The following is a 27,681-nucleotide window of genomic DNA, read 5'->3' on the forward strand; positions in this document are numbered from 1 at the left end:
GAGAAAAACAAGCTCATGCTACAGGTCTAGGGGAGGGTCCGGTGTGGTCTGAATCACACACATTAGTGCAAAGGACACCAGGCTGTTCACCAGGCAGAAAACAGGTTATACATCTCTCCCTGTGAAGAGACAACCCCAGGCGTTTAACATTTCTGGTTCCCTAGGGCTTATCTGTGAGCACAAGGACCTCTGTGGGCCCTTCGCCTTTCACCTTGAATATCTCTTTCGTTCCAGTCTTGCCCTGTTGAGAAATGGCTGCCTTTCTCAGGCCTGCTTCTCCTGTCTCCGACACCATCAGCCATCAGTTCTACAGAGGGACTTAGAAACAGTATTAGAACTACCCGAACAGGGGTTGGGGATTTAGCTCAGTGGTAGAGCGCTTGCCTAACAAGCGCAAGGCCCTGGGTTTGGTCCCCAACTCCGGAAAAAAAAAAAAAAGAACTACCCGAACAATTGTGTCTGGTCTCGGTCCAGTTATCAGAGAGTCCATGGAGGGATGGCTATGAGATTAGATTTTTGTCTAAGACATTTACTGTCCCCTAAGGAATCTCAGTGTCTTTGTGGATGTGTTCTGAGAATAGAGACACTTTCTTTTATATGATAGGATTTGAACTTAGGACTTCACTCCTCCCAGACAAGTGTTCTACTACTGAGCTATATCCCCAACCTGCAGTTCCTTGCTCACATTTCTTACCGTGTCCCGACTCCACATACCCCTCACCACTCTATGCCTAAGAGCTGGAACCTACGGGTATTCTAGCTGCCCCACCCTCTCTCCCTGCCCCAATTCTCCCACCCTGCGATAAGTCTTCAAAGAAAAACACAGAGAAATTCAGAGCTTCAGTAACATCTCCAGAAGCCTGATACAGAGGTGACAAGAGGCTGGAGGCTGGTGGAAAGGTTATTCTGTAGGCCCAGAGTTCTTAGTCTCCTGGAGTCTCTTGGCTGAAGAAGGCTAGGCTGCAAACCCTAAGGCCCACTATGGACTCTTCTTTCAGACATGTCCAGGTCTCCTTTTCCTCCTTCCCTCTGATGTTTTAGCTGGTCCTGCCTTGGATAGGTAGTGGACCGGTATGGCCAACCGGTTTTTAATCAGGGCTTGGTAGTCCTTCACAAGGTCTTCGCTCAGGGGTACAGTGGGCAGTCGAGCCAGTTTCAGGATCGTCTCCTGGTAATGAGGTTGACGATTTGGGCAGGGCCAGTTCTTGCTGAAATTATTGGGAAGTGGGTTGGGTAGGAACTGGAGGCCCCAAGGAACAAGCCTTCCACCAGCAGATATGTACTGGGACCTGTGGGAAAGTGGTTCAGAGACAACAAAAGTCAAGGGAAGGCACCAGGCACGGTAGGGAGAGGAGAGAAGGAAAGGTGACAATTTCTACCAGCTATTCGGAGATCAGGCCTGCCGCCACACGGCCCGCGTTTTAACCTGTGTGCTGTGGCATTAGGGAGCCACAGTGTCTAGCTGAACACCTCTCATACTTTGCACAATTGTATAGAAAGCACCTAATTTTTTTTAAAATATACTTTTTGTTACGTATATTATATTGATTTTACTATTTTAGGTGTGTGAATGTCGGGCCAATGCGGTAATGACTTGTTAGCATGGTATCAGCGGAAGTCATTAGAGGGAGTGAGATCCCCTCAGACTAGACTTTCAGATGATTGTGAGCTGCCATGTGGGTGCTGGGAATTGAATTCCAGGGCTCTTAACTGCAGAGCCATCTCTCCAGCCCCTCACCTAGGATATTCTTTCTATATCTGTGTGGGGTGCTAGGGAATCGAACCCGGGGCCTTACATGTGCATAGTGGGCACTCCGCCACTGAGCTACGCCCTAACCCAAGTACCCACTCGCTGCTTTCTTCATTCTTCTTTCCATCTCAGTACGCGGTCCGTGCTGGTCTCCATCTTGAATCTTCTTGCTCCACCTTCAGAGTGCTAGGGTCATAGGTTTCTACCGCCCTGCCTGGCTATTGCAGGGTTCTGTCTAGATGCCAGCTGCTCTTCCCATCTCCCCTGTTCTACTAATGCAGTGCATACAGCAAGGCCGCCGAGCCCAGCGTAGTGGGGCAGCTGACTTTCTCTTCGTTGTTGTCCTGAAGTATTAAGTTGAACAGCAGCAAACTGACTTAAGAACAAAACAACACCACGGTTGAACGGTAGCAGTTTTTCCGTGCTTCATCAGGCGCTGTGCTCAGTTCAGCACATATTCCTGTTTGCCGCTTCGAGCCTCTTGCATGGTAGGCAAGAAACTATATTCCTGACCTGTGTCCCCGCCCCTGTGGTGTTTGGAAAAATTCCCCAGGGATGTACCCCAGTGGTAGAAACCTTGCCAAACAGGTCCATGACCTTCGGTTTCTATCCAGAGAGTCCTAAGGATCAAGACAGACTCTCATATAGTTCCAATCATGACCGGTTTATGTGGGGCAAGGCATTGGACCTAGGACCTCATGCACTCTAGTAACTAACTGAATGTATGCACCTGCCCACCCTCTTTTCTGAAAGAGGCTCTCATGTATCCTGGGGTGGCATCAAACTTACAATGTAGACAAAGATGGCCTTGAACTCCTGATCCCCCTGACTTAGTCTCCCACATGCCAGGATCATAGTCACGTAACATCATGTCCCACACAACTGTGACTCTTTCTGAACATGCCTGTATGATACACACCAGTCACCATGGTATGGACAGCACAGGAAGCCAGGGTCCCCAAGATGACTCACCTCAAAAAGTTGCTGACCTTTGGTGCCATATTTTAAAAGTTGTATGTGGATATACAGACGTGTGTATGGTACATGTGTGTGGTGTGTGCATATGAGTGTGCAGGTGCTGGTACAGAGGCTAGAAGAAGCCATCAGTGCCCTGCCCCCTCCCTCACTTTCTGCCTTACTCCCTAAGACAGCGTCTCTCACTGAATCTGAAACTTAACATTTCCACAAGGCTAACTGGCCAGGGAGCTCCCAGAATCTGCCTGTCTCCATCCTCCAACGTTGCTGGGGTTACAAGTGTGCATGGCTGCACCCGGCTCTCTCTACATAGGTGCTGAGGAGTCAAACTTGGGTCCTTATGCTTCCGCAGCAAGTGCTCACCCACTGAGCCATGTGGGTGCCTGTGTGTGAGCTGGAGGTGGGACCTGGCCTTGAACATGCTTAAGGCCCGCTGAGCTGTTCTCAGCCTCGCTGGTGTTGTTAGTTGTTTTTAATTAAAAGTCTCTAAATGTGGTGGTGCGCACCTTTAATCCTAACGCTGTGAGTTCCACGCTAGCCCAGGCTACAGAGAGACCCCGTTTGAAAAAAAAAAATTCTCTTAGGGCTGAAGAGATAGCTCAGTGGTCAAAAGAGTTTAGTGCTCTATCAGAAGAGCAGAGTTCAGATCCCAGCATCTATATCAGGGTCTCATGAAATGCTGTAACTCCAGCTTCAAGGGATCCAATGCCACTTTCTGGCCTCCATGAAGAACCTGTACACACACACACACACATACAGACACACACAGACACACATATACATACAGACACACACACACATACACACACACAGACACAAACACACAGACACACACACAGACAGACACACCCAGACACACATACACACACACAGACACACATACACACACACAGACACACACAGACACAGATACACACACATACACACACAGACACACACATACAGATACATAGACACACACACACACACACACACATACAGACACAGCCAGACACAGACACACACACAGACACACACACACACACACACACACACACACACACACACACACAGACACACACACACAGACACACACACACAGACACACACACACACACAGACACACACACACACACACACACACACACAGACACACACACACAGACACACACACACACACACACACACACAGACACACACACACAGACACACACACAGACACATAGACACACACACACACACAGACACACACAGACAGACACACATAGACAGACACACACAGACACAAACACACAGACACACACACAGACAGACACACCCAGACACACAGACACACAGAACCACTCCAGCAGAGTCTGGATGGTTCAAGCCCCTCCCCTGTAACCTTCTGAAGGCCTTCTAACCTTCCAGCCTTAGCCCTGGCTTCTGTTACTCTTTGAGGGGTAGAGGGGGACAGACACTCTAGCCCATAGTAGTTCTGCCTGCTCAAGAATTTCTGGAACATCAAATTTCTAATGTTTTTCTTATCATACGTTATGCATAAGGGATCTCATTGTATTTCATCCCTGTATATAATGTATTTGGATAACATTCACTCTCAAGACCCTTTCTTGTCCTCCTTTCCGAGAGATCCCCTTCTTCCCAACCAATGTGTGTGGCCCAATGTATTTCATTAGGATTATTACAGGAGCATGGGCTGCTTAGCAGTGGCTACGCCCTTGAAGGACATCTTTCCTCTAGTAACCATCAACTTCTCTTACTAACCCTTTGGAAGCAGAGATGTCACCTCATGCATCTGCCCCTCCCCTCTTCCCTGACAAGATAACACCTAACTTTGGTTCAATTTCTGTCTCCCATCTTTCTTTTCTTTTCTCTGTGGAGGATGGAACCCAAAGCCCTGAGCATGTAAGCAGGGATCGCCCCACAGAGCTACACTCTAAGGTCCTGGTGTGGATCTGCTATGTACTGATAACCATTCACCCTTACTCACTGAGGATCTGATAACCATTTCACCCTTACCCAGTGAGGCAAGTGTTTATGATTCTCCTTTAATGACCAAGCCTGGAGAAACCAAGCCACTTGTCAGAATGATAATCTTGGGACTTCATTCTGACCCCTGGTTTCATTTCTGCTTTCTCTATTAACAACGAACGTTACAGGCCAGATGTGGTGGCAAATGCCTGCCCACCACTTGGGAGGTAAAGGCAAAAGAATGGTGAGTTCAAGGCCAATTTTGGCTACATGAGGTTCCAGCTTTAAAAAAAAGGGATTCACTGGTGGTTTAATACTCCTGTGCCTCAGACATGTAATACCATCTGTATTCTCCTTGTTAAAAAAGAAAGAAAAGAGAGAGAAGAAAGGAAAGAAGGTAGAAGGAAGGGAGGAAGGAAGGAAGGAAAAGAGGAAAGAACGAAAGGAAGAAAAGGAGAGGGAAGAAAGGAAGAGGGGAGGAAGAAGGAAGAAGAGAGAAAGAAAAGGAAGGAAGGAAAAGAGAGGAAAGAAAGGAAGAAAAAAGGAGGGAAGAAAGGAAGGAGAAGAAAGGAGGAAGGAAGAAAGAAAAGGAAGGAAGGGAGGAAGGAAGGAAGGAAGGGAGGAAAGAAGGAAGGAAGGAAGGAAGGAAGGAAGGAAAAGTTCTGGGAGAGAGGTCTAGTGGTTAGAGCACTGGATCCAGACTCACATCCCAGGACCCACATAGTTGTTTTCAATTATGTGCAACTCCAGTTCCAGAGGATCCAACGGCCTTTTCTGGCTTCCTCATATACTAGGAAGCCATGCTTGTGGTGTTTACACATGCATACAGGCAAAACATCCATACACATAATTTATTAAAAACCTTGAAAAAGAAAATGGCAGGCAGCCATGATGCATACATATGTAATCCTAGCACTCAAGAGGCTGAGGCAGGAGAATTGCCAAACAAGGCCAGCCTAGACTATATGGGAGATCCTGCCTCAATGAAATGAAAGAAATGTAGCACACACACACACACACACACACACACACACACACAAACACACACACACATACACACACACTTTGTAGGCTCAGTATGGTTTTGGTAGCTGTCTTTCTATCTTTTGAAAGCAGGGGCTAAATTACATCTCTCGGCATCCCTAGGCTAAGAGGATGCTAAATTCATAGGACCCTCTCTCCGTTTATAGTTTATAATAATAAGAGCCTTTCCACTGGCTATTCTTCCATGCCTCCATGGCAGAACACTTGCAAAGCATTTGCAAGGCCATGGATTCCAGCTACACAAAAGAAACAGGTAGCTATGAGTGGGAAAGTTGGAGAAGCAAATCAGATACTAGAAACAGGACCAGGGAGAGGTGGGAGAGGTTGCAGAAACATGGGCAGAATGGCTGCCTGAGAAGGGGTGAGCTTACTTCTTGAAGTTTGGTGGAGGTAGGATATTGCCATGGGCATCGAGCGGAGGGGCCCTTAGTTCGCTCCTCAGCTTGAGTTTCTCAATTTCCTTCAGCTCCTTCACTGTTCTCACAATTATCTGCTTCTTTCTGTTCATGTCCACGAAGATGGGGGTAGCATTGATGAAGGTCAGGAAGCTATGTGGGCCCATCCAGGAGGGTGGAGGAATGCCAGGCTTTGCGGCAGGGAGGCGGTAAGCACTGGAGTGAGTCAAATAGCGCCAGACATTGCTGTCATAGGGTACGTCTGGTCTAGTGGGGAAGGTAGCAGGCAAACGTCCCACATCAAGCCATGTGTGGAAGCCCCAGGTGTGCTCGACTGGATCCTTCCAAGGATAGAATAACCGGTGATGCACCTTAGACTTCAACTCTGTCCATGGTGGCTGTTTCCCGGCCAGCTTGTGGTAGCTTTGCTGGGTGAAGCCCGGGAACTTCCCGGTCTCTTTGGGGAGGAGGAACTCACGCTGAGTCCAAGTCTGATAGGTTGGGAAGAATTCTCTGGCATGGATCATCTAGGGAGACATGAAAGGGAGCCTAGCATGGCTGTGCCAGCAGAGATACCGGATGCGGCAGAGGTGCTCTGATTTCCTTCTCAGGCACGAGCTGCCGCCTTCTTCCAACCCAGGACTTATCAGAATTAGATGGCCTCCACGAGGAGGCATTTCTCCATTCCCACTGTCGGAGGTGTGTGTGCACACATGTACATCTGTGTGGGCGCCTGTGCACATGCACTTATGTGTGGATGTGGTTCCTCATCAGCCATTCATCTTTTTTTTTTTTTCTTTTTCAGACAGGGCATCTCTGGCAATTACTGAAATGGCTACACTGACTGGCCATCGAGCCTCAAGACTACCTCTTCCCATCCCAGTCTCCAGCCCTGGGATTACAAGTGTTACTATGCAAGACCATAAAGAAAGTTATTTATAAAAATATTTATTTTTATTTTATGCCTGCAAATATGTGTACTGTGTGGGGTAATCTCAGAGACCAGAATCCAGGGGGTCCAATGGAGTTAAAGATGGTTGTGAGCTGCCCCGTGGGTACTGGGACTCTAATGTAGGTCCTCTGCAAGAGCAGCAAATGCTCTTAACCACTGAACCATTTCTCTAGCCCTATGCAAAGGTTTTGGTTTTTGGTTTTTGGTTTTGGTTGTTTTTTTTTTCTATGAGTTCTCAGGACTGAACTCTGGTCCTCGAGCTTGCATAGCAAGTACTTACAAACTGAGCTGTTTCTCTTAACATTATTGTCAGCTTGACAAGTTCTAGAACGTACAAGATGCAAGCCTCTGACCCACGTGAAAGGGACCATCTAGATGACAGATAACTGAGGTGGAGAGAGCCACGTTGACTCTGGTGCCATCGTGCCACAGGCAGGGGTCTTAAGCTGACTAAAAAAACCAGCTGAGCACTAGCACTTCTCTGATTCCTGTCAACAGTGGGGACACCTACTCAAGCTCCAGCATACTATAGTCCCGAACTGGGAGCCAAAAGAAGGCCTCTTCCCTTGCCTTTGCTTGTGAGGTATTGTTTCAATGAGGCAAGTAAATGCCACCGTCCAGAAGTTACTGTACGTTCATTTCAGTTCCACAGACTTATCAAATTTCATTAGTTCTCCACTGGTCACATTTTGGCTTTGATTTCCCATTCTCTCAACATTCACATCATAACTACATGTGTGTGATTTGTAACTTGCCTATGTGTATACCTGTACACAACATACTTGCTTACTGACAAAGGAGGCCAGGAAAAGGCACCAGATCCCCTGGAACTGGAGCTAAGAGATGGTTATGAGCAACCATGTAGGTAGGTGCTGGGAGCCTGGTTCCTCTGGAAGGGCAAGCTGTGCTTTGAAAAAACCAAGCATCTAACCCCGACTTGCTTAAACATTTTAATGTTTACTTAGTGTGTTTATGTTATAGTGTGGAGGTCAGAAGACAGCTCACAGAAGCCACTTCTGTCCTACCATCTCTGGAGAACTAAACTCGGGTTCAAGTTTGGTGGCAAATGTCTTTACTCTGGGTTATCCCCAGCCTACTTCACTCCTCACCACTCACCTCCGTTCTGATGTCCTCTTATGTGTCCCTGTAGACACATCAGGCCTAGGGGATGAGCCATGCCGGCCATTCTAGAAATCTACCTTCCCCTTCCCTTGTCCTGAAGACACCTTAGGGAAGTCCCCAGGAGAACCAGGTAGCTTTCCATGCAGAGTCCACTTATTACCCATTCTGTCAAGGTCTTTACCCTCATTTCTCATTAAAGGCCAGTTGGTCTAGAAAGAATCTAGCATGTTCTTTCCCTACTTTTGTGCCCTCTTCCCTACACTCCCATGAGCAAATATCCAAATTCTGCCTTGGTGTGTGTGTGTCCCTCAAAGGCCCATGTAAAATGCTTGGTTCCAGTCTGAGGACAGATTGGGAGGCAGTAGAAGATTGAGGGATTAGTGGAAGTTAGGCCATTGGGGACACACTCTTAAGGGGGACAGTGGGACCCTGGGCCCTTCCTGTCTCTTTCCATATTTGCTGTCTCACAGGTCTGAAGCAGCAAGGCCCAATGACTGCACAGCAAAAGAAGCCGCTATCAGGAGCCCAGGTGAGCCCATCTTTTGAGTTACAAGTACTTCGTCACAGCAGTAGAAAATCCACCAGTCCTACGTCAGATGCAGAAACACCCTGTTACAGTAAGGAATTCACACAAGGTCGAAGCTGAGGAAGGCTTAAGCTGTGTTCACTCAGTATATATTGATACGGCGCTGAGTCTGTTCATAGTCAGCCCAGGTCAGAAATGTTTCTCCCTCTCAGCCACTTTAGGGCTTCCTCACTCTAATACCACCCCTAAATTGTTCTCAAAACAAAAAATACCTAGTGCGTGTGTAAGCACATGCACGAGTCATAGCATGCATGCGGAGGCCTGAGGACAGCTTGTAGGAGTCTGTGGGTTCTAAGGCCGGGACTCGGGCTGTCAGGCGCAGCACTGTCTCAGCATCCTGGCCTGCTTGCGTGTTTGTTCTCGTCCTTCCTTCTTCCTTTGGTTCTGTGAGATAAGGTCTCACTTGCAGCCCCGGTGGAGCATGCTGGTGAATGCTAACAGTACAGGCATGCCCCACTGGACCTAATTCCAAGTCTTCTGGGATTACCCAGGCAGGGCAGTAAGTGCCTGTAACTCCACTCAGGACGCAGAGGCAGAGGTTTGACAATAACCTGGTGGTCCAGGTGTGTATTTCAGCCAGAGCTATACAGAGAGCTTCTATAAAACCAAAACTGGTCAGAACGGCACAGATCTATACTGCCAGCCCTTGGGAAGGTCGAGACAGGGTCATTGCAGGCTAATAGTATTCGGCTAGCCCAAGCTACCTAACAGGACTGCCTCAGCAAAACAAAACCCCTAAAATCTGATGATGTTGTATCACAAATGCGGAGAAAATATTTTCCTCTCTGGGCAAAGGCATGGTTCTCAAGTGGGAAATTCAACATTTGACCTCTGTGATTAGTCTCAGTCCAATCATAGACGTCCTAAACATACTGCATTCATTAAATCACCTTCAGGCTGTGTACAAGTTACATATGAAACAAAGAAATTTTATATTAAGTTTGGGGTCCTTTCCCAAGGTAGTTTTACATACAGATACTCCAAAATCCAAAAGTAAACCCCAAAGTTGAGCACACTTCTGACCCCGAGTCCTTTAGCTAAGTAAGGCCTCTTAGCCAGACTGCTCTTCTCTGCTCTAAGCTCCAAGCTTAGGGTCCCACAGGATGAAAGCAGAGGACTGCTTAAGTACCAAAGCCTACTGCTCAGGACAACCTGAGAGGCTGGCTGCAGGGTTGGGCCCCACTCTACCTTCAGGAAAGGTTCCCTGGTAGGAGATACATGACTCAGGTCTCGCTTCTGGAGGGATGTTTTCTTCGGGCTGTTGGCCATTTTTCTTCTGAGCCACAGAGCCAGGAGAGGAGGCTTTGAGGTAAGCCCTTTCTGGTACCATTGTTTGCTGCTAGGGTTGCTATGGTGATGTTTTCTGACTGGTGCTGCCGGGAGGAGGCCCTGGCCTGTCCTGGAAGGCTCCTCAGTCCCTGATGCTTTTCCTATGAGGCAGGGAGGGTGCAGTGCTGTCAGTTCTGGTTACAAACTTGGTAACAGGAGCTTCTCTGGGAGAGCCTTGCCTGGTAAGGCTGGGGAGCAGGAAGCAGTCTGGCTCCCAGGCTCAGGGCTGGGATAGAGGTGGTAATGAGACACCTGCAACCGGCATAGCTTTCTGGCCTGAATGTTGAATGGAATGGGAGGGAAATGAAGCATTACAACTCCTGTTGTTACCAAGGGCTCAACAAGGACCTAAGTCAGATTCTGATCCCATGGAACAAGGTCTAGGGTGGTAAGGAAGAGGTGGGCAATGCAGGGGAACAGTGGGGAAACTGGATTCTGTGGACAGGATCTCATGTAGTCTAGAATGGCTGATTCTCCTGCCTCTACCTCAAAAGCTGAGATTATTGATAAGAAGCATCACAGACAAAACTGGCAATTTCAGAGTCAAAGAAGGATGTGGAGAGACAACCTGTGCAAGGCCCATGCAGCAGGTACAGGCCTGCCCATCGTCTCCGGGCTCCATCACCTCACTCAATTCCGAGATCAGGCCACCTGGGCTTTATTCAGTAGGTAGTTACAGTAGTGTTCTTGTGCTAGCTTGTAGAGTGGGGTCTAGGGTGGCTTTTTGCAAAACTCAGGTGCAAGCTAAGGAAGCCAGGCAAGTCAGTGGTCACTTCCTCCTCCTCCTCAGGCCTCAGCCTGAGTTCTCAATGCTAGACTCCCTGGCATGATTGGGAACACGATCAGAGAAACACCTAACAGGACTCCCGTGAGTACCCATGCTTTTGCTTCAGGCACACCCGTCCCCACACACCCAGAGCCAATAGGCTTTGCCGCAGGATTTCTTCATGCAGTACCACTGGCTTAGAACCAGGGGGAGCTGTGAGGAAAGGGCAGTAAGTGGGGTCCTGGCAAGGACACCTGTGTGTCTAGAAGCCTACAGCAGAACCCACAGTGTGAAGAGGCTGAACTGCAGGTCCTGCCCCCAAAGGCCACAAGCAGAAGCTAATGCAACCCCTTGTCACCCTACCCATTCTGGCAGTCTCTGGATAATGAGAGCTAAGGGAATATGGCTACATTTATAATTACAGGACAACTTGGGTAACTGACACCATTTACAAGGGTTATCCTGCCAGGAGCAGCAGGTGACTAATGGGCGGGCATTTCCTGGTCCTCGCGGCTCTGTCACACCCACTTCACTTGCCAGCAGGGAGTGGAGGACTCTGGGAGATCCTATTGCTTGCATAGGTCCCAGCAGTGGCTTAGACGTGGCTTTCACCTTGGCATAATTAGGTCAAAGGGCACTGCTCAGCCCTTGCCTGCTAGCTCCCTCAGACGGTTTGGGGTACACTGAGCCTTGCACTATCCAGCCACACAAGTGCCAGGATAACTGGTGGCTTGAGTGGCAAGGGTAAGACCCTGCCTCTATCGCAGCTCAGGGATGAACTGAGACCAGTTGATGTTGTCAGGGCCCAGAGGGTCCTCCTCCAGGCCAGGGAAACTGATGTCTAGAAGGATCTTGCTGAGGCTATCATTCATTGTGTCCAGGACAAGGCCTTCTGTGAGAGAACGGTTGGCTGAAAGGCTGGGGACCTGCAGCTCGGGGGAGCCTGGCTTGGCTTCCAAATGTGGTGGTGGAGAACTGCTAAAGGGATCAGAGGCAAGGTCAAAGGCTTCTGAGTTAAGGAGCTCCCGGGGTGAGTCGAAGAGGGGAACACTTTTCAGAGGTGTGGTATTCAGCTCCATAAGCCCCAGCGAGTCAGGCAGAGGGCCAAAGGCACCCTGGGGGGTTCGTACTGGGCTGAAATCTAACCCCCCAACTTTGGCTGGGGGTGTGAGCCTCCAGGACTCAGGGTCTCTAGAGAGCATAGACTTGCTAGGAGTGGAGGAGACAGGCAATGTCTCCTTGATGGGGGTCTTGAAGGGCCCTCCCTCCTCCTGAGGGCAGCTGAGCTTCGGTGCAGGCTCTGAAGACTCTGCCAGGATCTCCATGGCTGGCCGAAATGTGCTGGAGTCCTCTGAGAAGAAGAGTTCAGGCTCATCCAGACAGGGTGGCTGAAGGTGCTGCTTCCTCCGAGATCGGCTCACCTCTCTCTTCTCTCTCCGCTTTGTCACCAGCATTTCTGAGACACACCGCGTTGGGGACTTAAGCCCACAATAGGACTTCTTGGGCTTTGGGGTAGGAGAGCAGGAAGAATCTTCCCAGGAGTTGGACAGTTCCTCTTTCACTGATGCACACGGAGAGGGCCACTCTTCCAAGGGAGGGCTCTCCACTTTGATAGGCCTCTCTAAGTGTGGTATGTCCTCCCCAGGCTGAATTACTTCTTCCTTAATGGACTGAATAGGAAGCAAAGGCAATAGCCCTTCTCCAAGCAGGGGTTTCTCCTCCTTCATGGGTTCTGTGGCAGGAAGTGGGGCTATCCCTTCGTTGGATAGCAGCACCTTGGGTGCAATGCGGACTCGCTTGCTATGACGGGCAAGCTCTGAGCTCATAAGAGATGCTGCCAGAGGCAAGGGAACCTTCACCGAGGGCTGTAACACCAGAGACTGGTTCACCGGGAACTGGATGGGCACCAGGTATGAGCTAACCCGTGGGAGCAGTGGCTTCATCTTTCGCCCTAGGAGGAAGCAGGAGAGATCAGAGGTAGCAATGCTAGGGGTCTACTACTTCCCACTCCAGGAGCACTACTCAACTATGGACTCAAACTCCCTTTGAGTTGGAGACATAACCTGAAGATAGGTCCCAGAACCAGGATTGGGCGCGTCTGAGACCCACTCTCATACTCACGTGCGCCTAGTGGGAGTTCAGTTTTGATGGTCACATTTCTACGGAGCTCAGGATTGGGTCGTTTCTGCTGCTGCTTATTGGGAGAGAAAGAAACCTGGACTAGTAAGGTAAGGAGAGAAGCAGAACCCCACCAACCTGAGCTGATGCAGAAACCTTTCTGGTCTAAAAACCCAGAAAGACCAGCTGGTTTGAGTGATGGATGCGGGTGTGTACATCTATCAAGCCATGCTTAGGGGAAAGGTGGACAACAGCAGACACGAGGGAGGGCAGGACAGTGCTACACCTGACCCATGGTACTCACCACCCCCAGGGAAATATGCACTTAGCCATCTGAGAGACAAACACAAGCCACGTACGCTGAGAGAACAGGCTGCTGCCCCTGCGGCAGGGCCCATGCCTTGCATCTGCCCTTGCAATGGTGGGTCTTGCAGTGCCCACTTTGCTCTGCTCAGCACACCTTTGTGGTACTGTGTTCAGGGTTAGCAGCCACAGGGCCAAACATAGTCCCCTCCCCATGTCACAGCTTCTCTGCCCACTAAAGCCATGCTGAGCAGTGAAGGGAAAGAAGGCCAAGCCCCGAGCCAGAGGAAAAGAATCTTACTGATTCCAAGTGCTCGGGCGATTGTGGAGACCCTGGTTCCAGTGGCTGGTGGCGGCCAGGCATTGAGGGAGAGAAATGAAATGAAGTTACCACAATTGTGGTCAATCTACCCAGACTAGGAAGAAACCTATTTGATGGGTGCCAAGGGACACCATGGAGAAACATTCCCTTCCAGAAGAACAAACAGTACAGCAACAGCATCCTTATGGGTACCTAGAAGTCCCCAAAACAACTTTTTTTTCTGAAAACATGTTCTTATGGCTCCATTTCTGGTCTCTAGACTTAAAGAAGGGCTTCTTTGGAGCAAGGTGGAAAATACAAACTACAAAGCTGGAGAGACGAGTCAGTGGGAAGAGAGCTTGTTGTACCAAGCAAAAAGATCTCAGCTCAGATCCTAGGACCTACATTAAAAAGAGGCCAGAGGTGGCCTTGCATGCATCTATAACCCCAGGGCTATGAGGAGTGCGGGTGGAGATAGGCGGATTGAAGGGGTTTGCTGACCCCAGTGTAGCTCCAGGTTCCACAAGAGAGTCACCCCAAGGACACAGAGTGATAGAGAAGGACACCCAAAGTCTTCCTCTGGCCTCCACACATGCCTGGTTTGTGCACTTGCACACAGACTCTCTGCTCTGCCACACCAAATTACTAGACCTGTCCCAGATTCTCCGTTCAGAACCCCAAGCAAGAGACCTGGAAGCTGCATTGTAACAAGTGTCTACTTACAGGGAATTAGAAAAAGACTCCTCTATTTAGACCAGAACAGTTTTCTTTACTCTCTGGTCTAGTACAAGGAGTATCACTTTGTATCTGTCAGCAGGCCTCGGTTAAGGGAATCATGCAAGTTATTAACTGGGTAACTGGCTTCTAGCTCTCCCTCAGTGAGAACATCAGAAGGAACACCACTCCTTTACAGAAGGCGCAGTAATCACCAACTGCCTCTCCAGATGAAACAAGGACTCACCTTAAACACTTGGTCCAATGTCAAGTAGCGATTAGCACTTGGGTGAATGGTCCAGAAGGAGACCTTGCCATTGGCAGATGTTTCTCGAACAAACATGTCATGGAGAGAAAGGTTGTGACGAATAGAGTTCTGAAAGCGACAGATAAGCAGCTATCAATTCAGTTAGCTTTGGAAACATTGCTCAGAGTTGGGAAAGGCCAGGGTATCTCCCACTATGTTTAACAAAGATCGTGTTCAGGTCCTAGCAATGTCACCTGTTGGCACTCCCTTCCTGGTATGCCACACTGCAGAGCTAACCTCAGCCGATAAAGATTCATAACTCCCCCATCCCCTACCCCCCAATCAGTGGCCAGAACAACAAACACCTGTAACTCTTGCCTCATCACCTGTGTGGAAAATGAGGCAGGCTAAGCTGGGCAGCCAAGAACCTGTGTTTTTCAGAAGTGCATCATGCCCTTCGGCATCAGGAGAGAGGAGAGGACTCCACTGCACAGTCCCCAGAGAAACACTAGAGGTGCGAGAGCAGCAGCAGCAGCAGGAAAAGCCATCTGTGTGCCTGGACACAGTGGTGCATGCCATATGCCTGGAACGCAGGAAGGTGAAGCAGGAAGATAGAGTTCAAAGCCAGTCTGTTACCCAGCAAGATCCTATTTCAGAGACAGAACATGCCAATCTGAGGATCAAATATGACAGAAGCGCTGCTACCCGTGGCCCGAGCTTGTGGTAGGCCTGGTGCCAACACTGCAGACATGCAGCACAGGACAGGCAGCAGAGGACATGAGGTCACATGCTGGTTCAAGGTCAGTCTTCCTGGCATATCCACTTCAAAGCCAGGCTCTTGTGCATGGCAGAAGTGGGAAGTACCCTGCCACTGAGCTACACCTTCAGCCTGACAAAGTCCATTTCTGCCCCAGCTTTTCAATGCAAGGAACCGAAAAGCCGGTAAGGTACCTGCTGTCAGCCTGAGCTCCATCCCAGAACTCCCATCAAGGAAACAAGTGCAGCAAGCTGTCCTCTGGTTGTCACACACTCGCATAATACACAACTCCTCATCCCGAAAGCAAATAAGTAAATGTGCATGCGTGCATACATGTGTGTACACTCTCGCACGCGCACACACGCACACGCGCACACACGCGCACACACGCACGCACGCACGCACGCACGCACACACACACACACACACACACACAGTGTGATTCTGACAAAGATTCCTAGGCATCTGTCTCAGAGTCCCCATGCATCAAATGAAAACCAAGACAAATCCTACCCTTGCAGTCCCACCTACTCCCAAGGTTGGAACAGGAGTTTATAAGTCTGAGGCCAGCTTAGAGCATGTAGTGAGACTGTCTCAAAACGAGAGAGAAAGAAGAGGCCTTGCCCACTAGATGTTACAGGAAATTAATCTTGGAGCCACTGGCTTATTGTTTCTTTGTTATTTTTCATTAGGACACAACCTAAGCGTCACAAAAAAAAAAAAAAAAAAAAAACCAGACCAGAGAGACCATGACACTGGCTATGGGACATAATACCTTCCAGCCTGGCTTGGCAATGTGCTTAAAATAAGGGAAGTGGTCCTCGATCCAAGTGTAGATATCCTTCAAGGTCATACGCTTCCTCTCAGTGCTGTTGATCGCGAACTGTATCATGGCCATGTAGGAGTAGGGTGGCCTCTCAGACACAGAGTCCTGCCAAGACACTGATGCTCTTGAGGGCGCCTCAACCTGTGGGGTGAAAGAAGCCAAAGGGAAAGAGAACAGAGAAGACACAGGTTTACGAGAGCCATTCCCCACCCGAAGTCCACTGAGAACACCCTGCAGAATAATGGCCCTCAACCTTCCTAACTGACCTTTTAATATAGTTCCTCCCTGGTGACCCAACCATGGAACTGGCTTCATTGCTATCTCCTAACTCTAACCTTGTGACTGTTATCATTCTAATGTAAACATCTGATATGTGGGATACTTAATGTGCAACCCCGAAGAGGTCATGACCCACAGGTTGAAAACAACTGCTCTAGGGGATAACAGAAACAAACTCATCTGAGACCATTATTTTGTAATGGAATTTAATTAGTCTAGGCCCCAATCAATTAGGAACTGATTCCCTTCCATCTTTTTTCTCAAGATAAACTGCCTGGTCAGACTTGGTCTAGAGGCTGGGGACATAGCTCTGTTTGATAGAGTACCTGCCTGAGGCATGAAGGCCTGGGTTTGAGCTCAAGCACCACATAGGAAATGGGTTGTGGTGGCACATGTCTGTACTTTCAGCAGTAGAGGGGCTGAAGCAGGATGACCAAGAATTTAAGGTCATCCAGGTACACAAGACTCTATTCCAAAAGCAAAGGACAAATGAGGTCTCTTCCAGTAGTTGGGATCTGCACAACAATTTGTATGAATTTTCCGACTTGCAGGTCAGAGGACTTAGGTCTGGGGTCCACTTGTAGTCCTGATTCGACATAAGCCCACCGTGTTTCAGTGCATATATAGAACAGCCAAAACTGTGGGACAAACGCTTTCAAAAGGCCCATGTGGACAAGTCTCAGACAACGGTCTCATCAGTTTAAAATTTTGAGATAAAATTTTATAGGTCCAGCTGTATGTTTAAATAAATAGTTTAATACAAATAAACTTCCTATAGGATTTACTTTGCTATTAATCTAACAGTGTATCTCCTAATAAAACTGTCATGCTAATGATGCTACATTCAAGTTTGACTGTTGGGATGCCGCTTTAGTCCAAATGGCTGGGGCTGGAGAGATGGCTTAGTGGTTAAGAGCACTGACTGCTCTTCCAGAGGTTCCGAGTTCAATTCCCAGCAACCACATGGTGGCTCACAACCATCTATAATGAGATGTGATGCCCTCTCTGGTAAGACAGGTACAGTGTACTCATATATAATAAATAAATCTTAAAAGAAAAAAAAAAGTCCAAATGGCTTAGCTAAGAACCTTCATCATTTCCTGAATATTTACTAAGGGCCACTAAACCCAGGATATTAAACCCAGTGCTAGAGCCTTCAATGAGCCACATATGGAGACAGTAAGAGGTCCCACACAGTAAAGTAACTCAGAAGTCACAGAGGTGGCTGTGCTGGCACACACAATCCTAGTTACTGAGGGGCCAAGGCAGGAGGGCCCAAGCAAGATATAGTCAGTCAGTCTTAGTGTGTCTGTCTCTGTCTCTCTCTTTCTCTCAACAGGGATTCTCTGTGTAGCTCTGGCTCTCTGGCTGTTACGGAACTCACTCTGTAGAGCAGGCCTGCCACTGCCTGCCTTAAAGGCCTGCACCACCACCACCAGCCTATACTGCTATAGTCACTCTCCAATACCTCCAAAGGAAGGACAATGTTTAAAAAAAACAGCACACAGAAAAGCCTTAGGTAGTGCTACTAGAACTTCCCGAATGAGTGACAGAACAGTTCACCTTAACCCGATTCTGCTCCAGGTGACAATTCTCCTTCTCTTCCAGTTCCTGCTTAATGCTGCAGGGGCCCAGCCCATCAGAACTCATCTTTCCAAGCCACTGGATATTGGTTAAGCTGTTGTCCAGTGTGCAGCCGGCCGCTTCACCACCTGCTAGAGGGAAAACAACCCAAGACTCCATTAGCAGCCTCTTCAGATGCACTACAGCTCTACCAAAACCAACGGTTGGGGATAACCCCTCTGAGACCTGTTCTAAGGGACAGGGAACACATGGTAAATCGTTGTGGCTCTAAGTTATTCTGCTCCATTATGGACTTCAGTAGACATTCATGAACAATAAATTGTATTTCAATGAGACAGATGGAACCTCAGGCATCTGTCAAGGCAAATTTTGGTAGCTACACAAAAAAAGTCACTTTTCTTCCCTGGGCTTTGGTTTATTTCTTTAAAATGGAAATTTACTTTCTTACAAGTATGAATAAGAATGGCCCCCATATTTGAAATGATGAGGAGGATTAGGGCGTGTGGCATTGTCAGAGGAAGTCTATCACTGAGGAAGCCCATGCCAGGCCCAGGGTCTGTCTCTAGGCCCAGGTCAGGATGTAGCCCTCAGCTACTGCTCCAGTGTTCTCTGGCATGCTGCCATGCTTCCCACCATGTTGGTAACGGACTAAACCTCTGGAAGTATAAGCAAAAGTTGCTTTCTTTTCTAAGAGTTGCAGAATAGTCACTAAGACACATGTCAATACAAAGAATGAATCAACCAACCAACCCTTTTCCAACATAAAGAGAGCAACAGTAAAGCTACATTACTATAACCATTTCAACAGCTCTCAGATGTTTCAATGCTCAAAGAATAAAAGAAGAAAAGGCCTTCTCCTTGGTTCCTCCTAGATTCCTGCCTACCACAGACATCAGTGTGACACACTGAAGACCTTTCCAGTGAGGAGAAAAGCCAACCTCCACACCCTTGCAGACCACATACCACAGCTCTCCTGTCTTTGCCTTGGAAGAGCTCCAGGTGGCTTGGGAACAGGCACACCCTTAGCCCCTGGCTTTGGTCCCAACGTCTCAGTGATCACTTCTGTTCTCTTGGAATCAGTGCTGGTTTGGGCTTGAGGTTGAGGATCAGGAGGGTGAGATGAGGCCCCCCCAGAGCTGATGAGGATGAACTTATTGGGCCCACTGCTGCCACTCTCTTTCCCTTTGGCAGTCAGTGCTGTGATGATGCTCTGGATGTCGGCGTTGTTGGGGATAGCCACCACTTGTGTGTTGGGCATGGTTGGGTGGTTGATAATCTTGATTCCAGCTGGAAATTTGCAAGAGCTGGACTCTGCCACATCTTGGGAGGCCTGTGCTTGAGTAGGCTCCTGCTGTCCAGGGGATCTCTTTGCTTCTTCCTCTGAGGTTTCACTTGGGGCATTTTGAATAGGAAGGGGCAGCCTCCGTCTCTTGAGAATCAGTGGCCGCCGGGGGCTGGTTCTCATCATGAAGCTGTGCTTTCACTCTCCATCGAGAATCACAAGCTTTGACCCTGCAGAGGGCAAGGAGAAGCTTGCTATCAGATCTGCTGGGCTGAGACAAACTGGAAGTGTTCCTCTGCATGAACAGACAGAAGCAGAAGCTCAAAGGCCCAGGGGAATCCTGCCTGGACCTTTGTCCAACCCTCAGACAATAAGGACAGAAGCTAGGTTTGATGCCCACTTGTGATCCCAGCACCTACAAGGTTTAAGGTCACCCTTAGCCAGAGAGTGAATTCAAGGTCAGCATGGGCCACATGAGACCCTGTCTCAAAAACAAACGAGCAAACAAGAACAAACAAACAAATAAAGCCCTATCACTGACCAAGGAAAGCGGAAAACTGCAGCAAACACTTCAAGATGGGAACATGGGACTGCACTGAAGAGCATGGTCCCCTGTAAGCTTAAGAATGTTTGGCCAGGCCAAGGATGTAGCTTAGTAATAGAGTGCTTGCTTAGCAAGGCCCTAAGTTCAGTTCCCAGTACTACAAAAAGGCAAACAAACCAGAAAGATTTGGGAGGGAGGGGAGGCTGGCAAGATGGGTCAATGACTGAAACCATCAGCTGCTAAGCCTGGCCACCTGCATTCAGTCCCCAGGACCACGATGGTGGGAAGAGAGAATCAGCTCCTGACTGTTACCCTCCAACCTCCATACATGTGCTGTGGCATGTGGGCAACCCTCCCCCCAACCCCCGCCCCAGTAAAAATGCAAAAACCTCTTTTTGAACGTTTGGCTAGAGGAATACGTGAGACATCTACAAGAATGTGGAAATACCAGCCACTGTCCACTAGAATGCAGGTCACTCTCGATGACTGTAGAGACGAATGAAAGACTCTACCCAAGCCATAGCCCTAGTGCCCTTTTCTTTCTGTTCTCAAATAATGCAGCTGACCTACACGTCTGATTCTCCTGCCTCCACCTGCCAGAATCACAGGTGTGGCTACAATGCCAGGTTTAGGTGATGGTAGGGATTGAACCTGGGGCTTTGTGAATGCTTGGAAAGCATGCTACAATTAAAAATTCCAATCCTCTTGAATTAAAAATAATTTTTTTCAATAGTTGTCAATAACCACTGAGCCATCTCTCCAGCCCCATTCTTTCTTTCAAAATCTGAAAAGCATTTGCACAGTGACATTTTGGTACTTGAGAGTAACTATATTTTAGTTTTATAAGTATAATACTTTATGTACCTTGATTTTTCTGCTTCTAAAGATTGTAATACAGATCTTCTCCATACCAAAACGTGCTATCATTAATATGCTTAAGGTGGCTTTAATTTTTGAGACAGCGTCTCATGTAGCCCAGGCTGGTTTTGAACCACTGAGCCTTTGGCCCCCAATTTTCTAGGTGCTGAGATTACAGGCATTCACCACTATGCCTGGCTATGCTAAAGTCACTTTGAAATGCTAAGGAAGTCTTTAGAAAAAGCATTTCATAGGTTTTTATAGATATATAGAATAATTTATCATTAAATTAAATCCTGCCACTCCATTTTGCAATCCTGCGAGAAAGGGAGAAACAGCCGGCACTTTAGGAAACCTTCCAAAAAGTAATTACACTTTTTTGACATTTGCCAGCTGCTTAGCGTTCTTAGGTCCCTTCCTCCCTGTAGCTTTCTCTCCTTTATACTTCGTTCTCTCGACCTTCAAATCTCAGTTCTCGTTTTGTTTCACACTGCACCCACCCCAATCAAATGGTAGACACCCCCCACCATAGGGTACCTCTCTCTTTGACCAGCCTTTTCCTAACACCCCCAAAATCTTCTAGCGCACGGCGACTTGCAGAGCCACCCCCAAAGACCCCATTCTCCACACAGAACCGGGAACCTTGCAACACTCAGCTAGGATCCCACCCTGCAGCAGTGGAGGCGGAGGCAGGGTTGACTGCAAGCGCAGACTCAGACTCAGGCCTGTTCCCAGGGTCCCGGGGTGCTCGGAGAACGCGGCGGGAAAGCCGAGGCCGGCGGCTCAGACTTTCTTCCTGGCGGTCCTCAACACCCCCTCGCGCCCCACAGCCCCGGCAGTCCCGACTCCAAGCCTTCCCCGGACCGGGTCGCACCCCACTCACCTCACAGGCCACCGCTGCTCCACGCGGGGCCAAGCCAGGCCCGGGCGGGCGGGTCCCGGCGGGACGGCCGGGGTGGGAACCCGGGGCGGGGTGGGGGGTGAGCCCGGGCCGGGGGTGGGTCCCGCAGCGCCGCTTTCAGTTGTTCCGCTGTTTGAAATTGGCGCCGGCGGAGCGTTGCGGTCACGTGACGGAGCGTCGCCAATCGGCACCGGCTTGTCTCCGGGTTCCGGCCCCGAACGCTCGGCGTCCTGAGGAGCGGCGGCCGCGGCCGGGAGGGCGGGTAAGGCGGCCCCGGAGCTCGAGGGGCGGCGGGAGGGACGCGGGGACGCGGGGACGCGCGGACCGCGGCCAGCAGCCTGCTCCGCCCCGCCCCGGACCGCCCTGCCTCCGTGGTCGACTTCCTTCCGGGGCAGCGTACGCCACTCCCCCGGTTAGCTACCCACTGGGCTACCTCTGGATCCACCGCCGGGCTCAGCCCTCGCTGCTGCGTGGGGTCCAGCTTGGGTTTCTGTCCCCAGACTTGCGGTTAAGTGCCCTACGCCCCGCCCCTGTCTGTGGCCGCCTCCACCTCGGGCCCATCCCCGAGGTGTCCGGACGATCTTTTTTCCGTACTTTACGAAAGAGTGGAAGATACAGTGGCAGACCCGGCCGTCCTTCCCCTGGGCTCACCGGTGGTCTGATGGAGAGGGAGCCCAGAATGAGATGAACAGATCGGTAGAATTCTAGCTACAGAGGAACAGGTTAGAGGCCGGTGGGTTTTGTCTGACCCCGGGTCTCCCCATGTGTAGAATTCTCGATTCTCGTGTTTCCGCCTTCGGAGTAGCCCGGGTCACTGGCTCGCCCTCCCGCAGCCTCCAGTGATAAATTTGAATATTTATTTTAATGAGAAAATCTTGACTTAGGGCAGGAAAGCCTTTCTTTTTCCTTTCTTTCTTCCTCCTTTCTTTTTCCTTTCTTTCTTCCTCCTTTCTTTTTCCTTCCTTTCTTCCTTCCTTCCTTCTTTCCTTCCTTCCTTCCTTCCTTCCTTCCTTCCTTATGAGCTGAGAACAAGGTGTAAGATCTGTCACCCATTACACAGAAGGGAAGGAAACATTGAAGCAGCTAGATTAAGAAGGGAGCTGTTTTGACTGGAGGAGGCTAGGCTGGTGAACACAAAGGCTGAAGGTCACAGGGATTTGAACTAAGACTTAGGGGGCGTGGTATGCTATGAGACGGGGGAGCAGGGCCTTCGCCATTCTGAATTTTGTTGTCTAATAATTAAAGGAACCTGGTCAAAAGTTGTAAGCAGCTAGTATGTGGCACATACCAATGATTAGTGTGAAACAAAAGGCAAGTCTGGGCTACATGATAAAGACTGTGTTTGAAAGGTGAACAGGTTAGAGGCTGGTGGGTTTTCACTGACACCGGAGGGTGGTGGCTCACGCCTTTAATCCCAGCACCCAGGAGGCAGAAGCAGGCAGATCTCTGTGAATTCCAAGCCAGCCAGGTATTCATAGCCAGCCCCAGGCTAGCCAAGGCTACATAGTAAGACTCTATCTCAAAATTAAAAAAAAAAAAAAAAATAGGCCAAGGTTGTGCAAAACCTGACTTAGATTTTGTTTGGGTAAGTCTATAAGAGCTTATCTAGATTAGACAGAGATGGGTGGGATATGGCCCTATTTCATGGGCTGTGGGCCTCGACTGACTAAAGAGAGAAAGCTAGCCGAGTAGGAGAGTTCATCTTCTTCCTGCCTGTTAAAGGGATGTGCCCAGCTGCTATGATTCCAGCAACAAAGGACTACCCTGTAAGCCAAAATAAGCCCCTCTTTCCTTCACTTGCCTTCCAGGGAATTTTATGATGGCAACAGAAAAAGCACCTAAAACAGTGGGGCATGCCTTGGGAACCAGCACTTGGGAGGTGGAGACTACACAGTGTATTTGAAGCCAGGCAAGGCTATGCAAGACCATGTCTCACAATAAGAGGGCTGGTATATAGCCGAGTGGTACCGTTATCGCCTAACATGCTGAGGCCTAAGGTTCAGTCTGAAAACTGAAAGGAATGTATTTTTTTCAAAATCATGCAAGGGGAAAGGTAGGGGAAACTGATAGATCATATATGGTCAGGATTGAAGCAGCTGGGTGCTAAGTACATGGGGCTCATCCCATAACTCAGTTGACCCCTCTTTATGTTCTAGAGAATCTGAACAATCTGTTCTTTTTGTTGTTTTGTTGTTTGTTTGTCTTTTAACAAAACCTAGATGTGATCCCAAGCTTCTATCTGAAATTCTGTAATGATTGATTACTCAACCCCCCCCCACTCTCATGTGGCCTCACTTGGTTTTCAGACTCAATGTTGACACCATGTTTAATATTTTTTTGTCGTTTATCCTTTAAAACTTTTATTAAAAACAGGGCCTCACTTTGTATTCCCTTCTAGCAAGGAGCTCACTAAATAGATCAGGTTGACCTCCAGCTCAGAGAAATCTGCCTCCTGAATGCTGGGATTTGAGATGGATGTTACCACACTTAGCCTCTTTTCCTTTTTTATTTTGTTAGCTAGATAGTCACATCCTCATAGATAGTGACATTGTGTGTGAGGACACATGCCTGTGAGGACACACATGCCACACATGTGGATGTCAAAGGACATCTTTTGGGAATTAGTTTCGGCCTTTCGAGTTCTTGTGAGTTCTGGAGATCACACTCAAGCCCTTGGTTTGTGAGGTAAGTTCTTTTACTGCTGAGCTATCTTTCACTCAGTCTGCAATGAGCTTGTGATTCTCTGAATTCACAAAACAGCCTTTTGGCTGTTTAAGGTTTCACATGACTCCGGGTGGTCTCTCACTAGCCAAAGACAACCTTGAGCTCCCGATCCTCCTGTCTCCCTTCCCTAGGGCTGGGATCCTAGGCACGCCCCACCACATCTGGCTTGGTTTGGCTTTTGAGAGCTTTTTGTGTGCAGCCCAAGTTTGACTTGAACTCCTGATCTCTTGCCTCAGGTGTGCTAATTAGCATGTGCCCCCATGCCCTCTGTAACGGTCTTTGCCTGTGGTGCACCTCAGCCTCCAGTGACCTTCCTGGCTTTTGCTTCTCCTGGTTCCTTCCACAGGTTAAGTGTCTTCCTACCCAGAAAGCCTTCTCTGACGAGAACTGAAGCGGACTGTGCTATACTGAGATGTGATTGTTTCCTTCTGGTAGCTCTCTTCCTCTTCCTTTCCTTCTTCCTTTCCACGGTTCCCTCGTTTGCAGTTCTGGGGGCTGAAACCTGCAGCTTTGTGCACATTAGGCAAGTGCTGTACCACAGTGCCTCAAAAGCAGGGACCTCTGTGTCACTACAGGTACTTAGTACTCAGTACTGTGAATAAGTACTTGCCCGTCTTTAAAGTCTTTAAATCCTAGCACTCAGTGTGGCAGAATACCGTGAGTTCAGTGGGTGCTCACTGAGTGAGTTTTGTTGAATATGGATAAGATCGTATGTTTCTCTGGTTGGTATAGGAAGCTGGTTTACCTACAACCTGAGGTCTGATTGGTGGTTTCTGATAGATTGGTTACCCTGACGTCATGAAGAATTGGGGGAGGGGTGCCACCCACATGACCTCCCCCGTTTGTTTCCTCTCTCCAGGCATGGTTTGCAACTGGACCCTGACCCAGACCAGGAAGGCAGCCTGCATCATGTTGTTACTAACTGTTCTTCATTTACCCATTGATGCCTCCCCGAAAGAGACGCAGACAGTGCCAGAAAGCCCAGCTGCTATTCCACCAACAGCCACTGGAGGGCCCCAAACCCCATTATGAATCTCACCAGCAGCCCATTACCCACACTGTACAGGTGCCCAGCAAACCCATTGATCAGAGCACCATCACTTCCTGGGTGAGTCCTCACAATTCTTTGACCTTTGCTGTGTTACGTTTTTCAGAATCCTGACTCTTAATCCTTTTGGAGCAGGGACAGGGAAGCAGTTGCTCTTTCTGGCTGCGGTTACCTGATTTGTCTGGTATATCCTCTTTTCATTCACACTAAAATATGTTTTATATGGAATTGGAGTCTTCCTGCCAGGTTCCTCTGAAAAGTTCTGATTGAACACTTCACTCCCCAGTCACTGGGTGAAGAAGCTAAAAAAAAAAAATGACCAACTTATAAAAGATTACTTGGGGTTGGGGATTTAGCTCAGTGGTAGAGCGCTTGCCTAGGAAGCATAAGGCCCTGGGTTCGGTCCCCAGCTCCGAAAAAAAAAAAAAAGATTACTTCCTGTATTTCATATGAAAAGTACTAGGTACTCTACAGTTGACTAACTTTAGTGGAGAAACCTCCTACAAAGGTGGCGTGCTAATTCATGCAAGTCCAGCGTTGGGGAGGCTGAGACAGAACGATCTCATGGTGAAGGCCAGCCTGGACTTTACGGTGAGACTGTCTGACAAAAGAAATTCATACGCAGACTGAATGAACATGCAGATTAGATCCCACGCCTCAGCAGTCTCACTTCCACGGAGCTGCCGGTCATATTTGCTGAAGACCTTCCTGCCAGGCCCTCGACAGGCGTTGGAGACCGTCCCTTTGTCCCTGCCCTCTTGAGGGCGTGGTTTTGCTGAGGTTGAACTGAGTGTGCAGAGCACGTGTTCTGCTCCTGAGAACAGAGTTAAACAAGCTTGAGCAGTGAAGTGTGGTGGCCATGAGAGATGCCCGTCTCCTTTCCTGCTCAGGAGCAACCGGAAGAGCAGGGGGATTGGACCAGCTGGCCCAGGTCCCTTGTCTTCCTGTTGTATCACATAGCTGGGTTTTTATCGTAGTGAGTCCTCACGATTCTGAACAAAAAATAAAGGGTCGTACATATTTACTATAGTTTCTTTGTAGTCGGCTCACCACCACCACCATCTCTTTCTTTTTTCATGCACAGGTGTTACCTCAGTTTGATACAGCAGCAGAAAGCCGGTTTCCAACACACCGGAAACATCACCGAGACCAAGCAAGACACCCAACTCGGAGATCTACCTGCAAGTTTCCACGTCTAACCTTTGAGAGTCCACAGTCTTCGAGTTCAGAGACATTGTTGCTATCCAACAGAGAGCAGCTCCAGAACTCAGAAAAGGATGCTCCCAGAAGGCCTTTAGTGCCATTGTTCAGTCCCCAGAGCTGTGGGGAGCTGTCAGTGCACGTACCTCAAAGCTTACCTCATGTGTTCATGCCCCCCGATATCCAGACCCCAGGGTCTTCGGTAAGAGAAGATCCCATTTCCCCAGACCAGAAGGAAAACAGTCTTCCTAGCTGCATCCTTGGTCCTAGGACCCCCAGGACCCCGGAGCCGGGGCCTGTTCTGGTCAAGGACACCCCTGAGGAGAAGTATGGGATTAAGGTCACGTGGAGACGCAGAAGGCACCTGTTTGCCTACCTTAAGGAGAGAGGGAAGCTGGATAAAAGCCAGTTCCTTGTGAAGACCTGACTGGACTACACAGACTTCGGTTCACCCCAGAGCTGCTGCGGGGAGGTTTCCCAAGTCCCTTCTGGTTTGAGAGGATGCAATGGGACTAGGAAGATGACTTAGCCAGAGGCCTAGAGTTGGAATTCAGTTTCTAGATTTCCTTTTTAAGCCACCTCACCTCAGAAACAGTTGAATTCAGTATCATGAACTGTTGGTATTTTTCTCATATTAACTGTCTAAACCTCTGAAGTATCTTGTACTGTTTACAGTGCTTGTAAATAAATGGCTGTCCTGAGTTTTTAGAGAACCCCACCTTTGTCAGCAATGTGGCAGCACGCCCATCTATAAAAGGTCTATCTATGCTCATTGGTCTTCTGCCTTGAACTAATTCGTTCCACACTTTTGGTTCCACTTGACACTCAGCTGTCACTTGGCTGTCGGAGAAAATCAAGAGCGAGCTCCGGTTTTTAATGGTCGACAGCTACCTTGACAGTCTTGGCTCCTCTGCTCAAAGGGCCACAGCCAGGCCTGTGTTGGTGAATACAGTGGGGTCAGAGAGGTAGGGAACAGATGAGTAGTTTAGGTTTGTGTTTTGAGATTCTGTCTAGAGTGGAAGAAATCACAGATGCTGGAGAAATGAATTCCTATTAACTTATCCTATGTGTACATAAAGCAGAAGCTCATATTCTAGTGTGGTTAGTGTAGACGTCTCAGTGACTC

At 48.9% G+C, this 27,681-nt stretch overlaps 3 protein-coding genes and 1 long non-coding RNA gene across 8 annotated transcripts in view; 2 read left to right on the forward strand and 2 right to left on the reverse strand.

Annotated features, from left to right (window-relative positions):
• The window catches only part of LOC116903214 (testis-expressed protein 52-like), a 31,773-nt gene extending 21,711 nt beyond the window's left edge, over positions 1-10,062 (reverse strand). The window contains exons 1-3 of one of the 2 annotated variants that reach the window (XM_032905590.1): positions 9,963-10,062; positions 6,091-6,641; positions 945-1,289 (exon numbers count right to left, since the gene is read on the reverse strand). In XM_032905590.1, coding sequence (XP_032761481.1) covers positions 995-1,289; positions 6,091-6,641; positions 9,963-10,043 — 927 coding nt within the window. In that variant the 5' untranslated portion in view covers positions 10,044-10,062 and the 3' untranslated portion in view covers positions 945-994. Of the gene's footprint in view, positions 1-944; positions 1,290-6,090; positions 6,642-9,962 lie in introns of those variants that run through there. The other variant, XM_032905589.1, reaches the window with a different exon arrangement.
• Positions 8,633-18,365, forward strand: LOC116903216. The gene is made up of 2 exons (XR_004388262.1): positions 8,633-8,717; positions 18,023-18,365. It is a non-coding gene; the product is annotated as an uncharacterized LOC116903216 (long non-coding RNA).
• Positions 9,314-21,652, reverse strand: Foxm1 (forkhead box M1). Of its 2 annotated transcripts, none has more exons than XM_032905588.1 (8): positions 21,566-21,652; positions 18,962-19,510; positions 17,978-18,126; positions 16,085-16,276; positions 14,553-14,681; positions 13,592-13,636; positions 12,991-13,060; positions 9,314-12,820 (listed from the first exon to the last, which is right to left on the reverse strand). In XM_032905588.1, the coding sequence occupies exons 2-8, from the start codon at positions 19,464-19,466 to the stop codon at positions 11,628-11,630; spliced, it is 2,283 nt and encodes a 760-aa protein (XP_032761479.1). In that variant the 5' UTR covers positions 19,467-19,510; positions 21,566-21,652; the 3' UTR covers positions 9,314-11,627. The 2 variants fall into 2 exon arrangements, with proteins under 2 accessions (XP_032761479.1, XP_032761478.1); XM_032905587.1 differs by having other exon boundaries at positions 17,978-18,129.
• Rhno1 (RAD9-HUS1-RAD1 interacting nuclear orphan 1) lies at positions 21,578-27,327 on the forward strand. 3 transcript variants are annotated; one of them, XM_032905592.1, is made up of 3 exons: positions 21,578-21,845; positions 25,167-25,415; positions 26,440-27,327. In XM_032905592.1, exons 2-3 carry the CDS (start codon positions 25,251-25,253, stop codon positions 26,980-26,982), a joined length of 708 nt encoding a protein of 235 aa, XP_032761483.1. In that variant the 5' UTR covers positions 21,578-21,845; positions 25,167-25,250; the 3' UTR covers positions 26,983-27,327. The 3 variants fall into 3 exon arrangements, with proteins under 3 accessions (XP_032761483.1, XP_032761482.1, XP_032761484.1); XM_032905591.1 differs by lacking the exon at positions 21,578-21,845 and adding an exon at positions 21,907-22,305; XM_032905593.1 differs by lacking the exon at positions 21,578-21,845 and adding an exon at positions 21,910-22,195.
• Positions 27,328-27,681: the final 354 nt, after the last annotated feature.

This window comes from Rattus rattus, chromosome 6 (assembly GCF_011064425.1).
Source record: "Rattus rattus isolate New Zealand chromosome 6, Rrattus_CSIRO_v1, whole genome shotgun sequence".
NCBI classification, from domain to species: domain Eukaryota; kingdom Metazoa; phylum Chordata; class Mammalia; order Rodentia; family Muridae; genus Rattus; species Rattus rattus.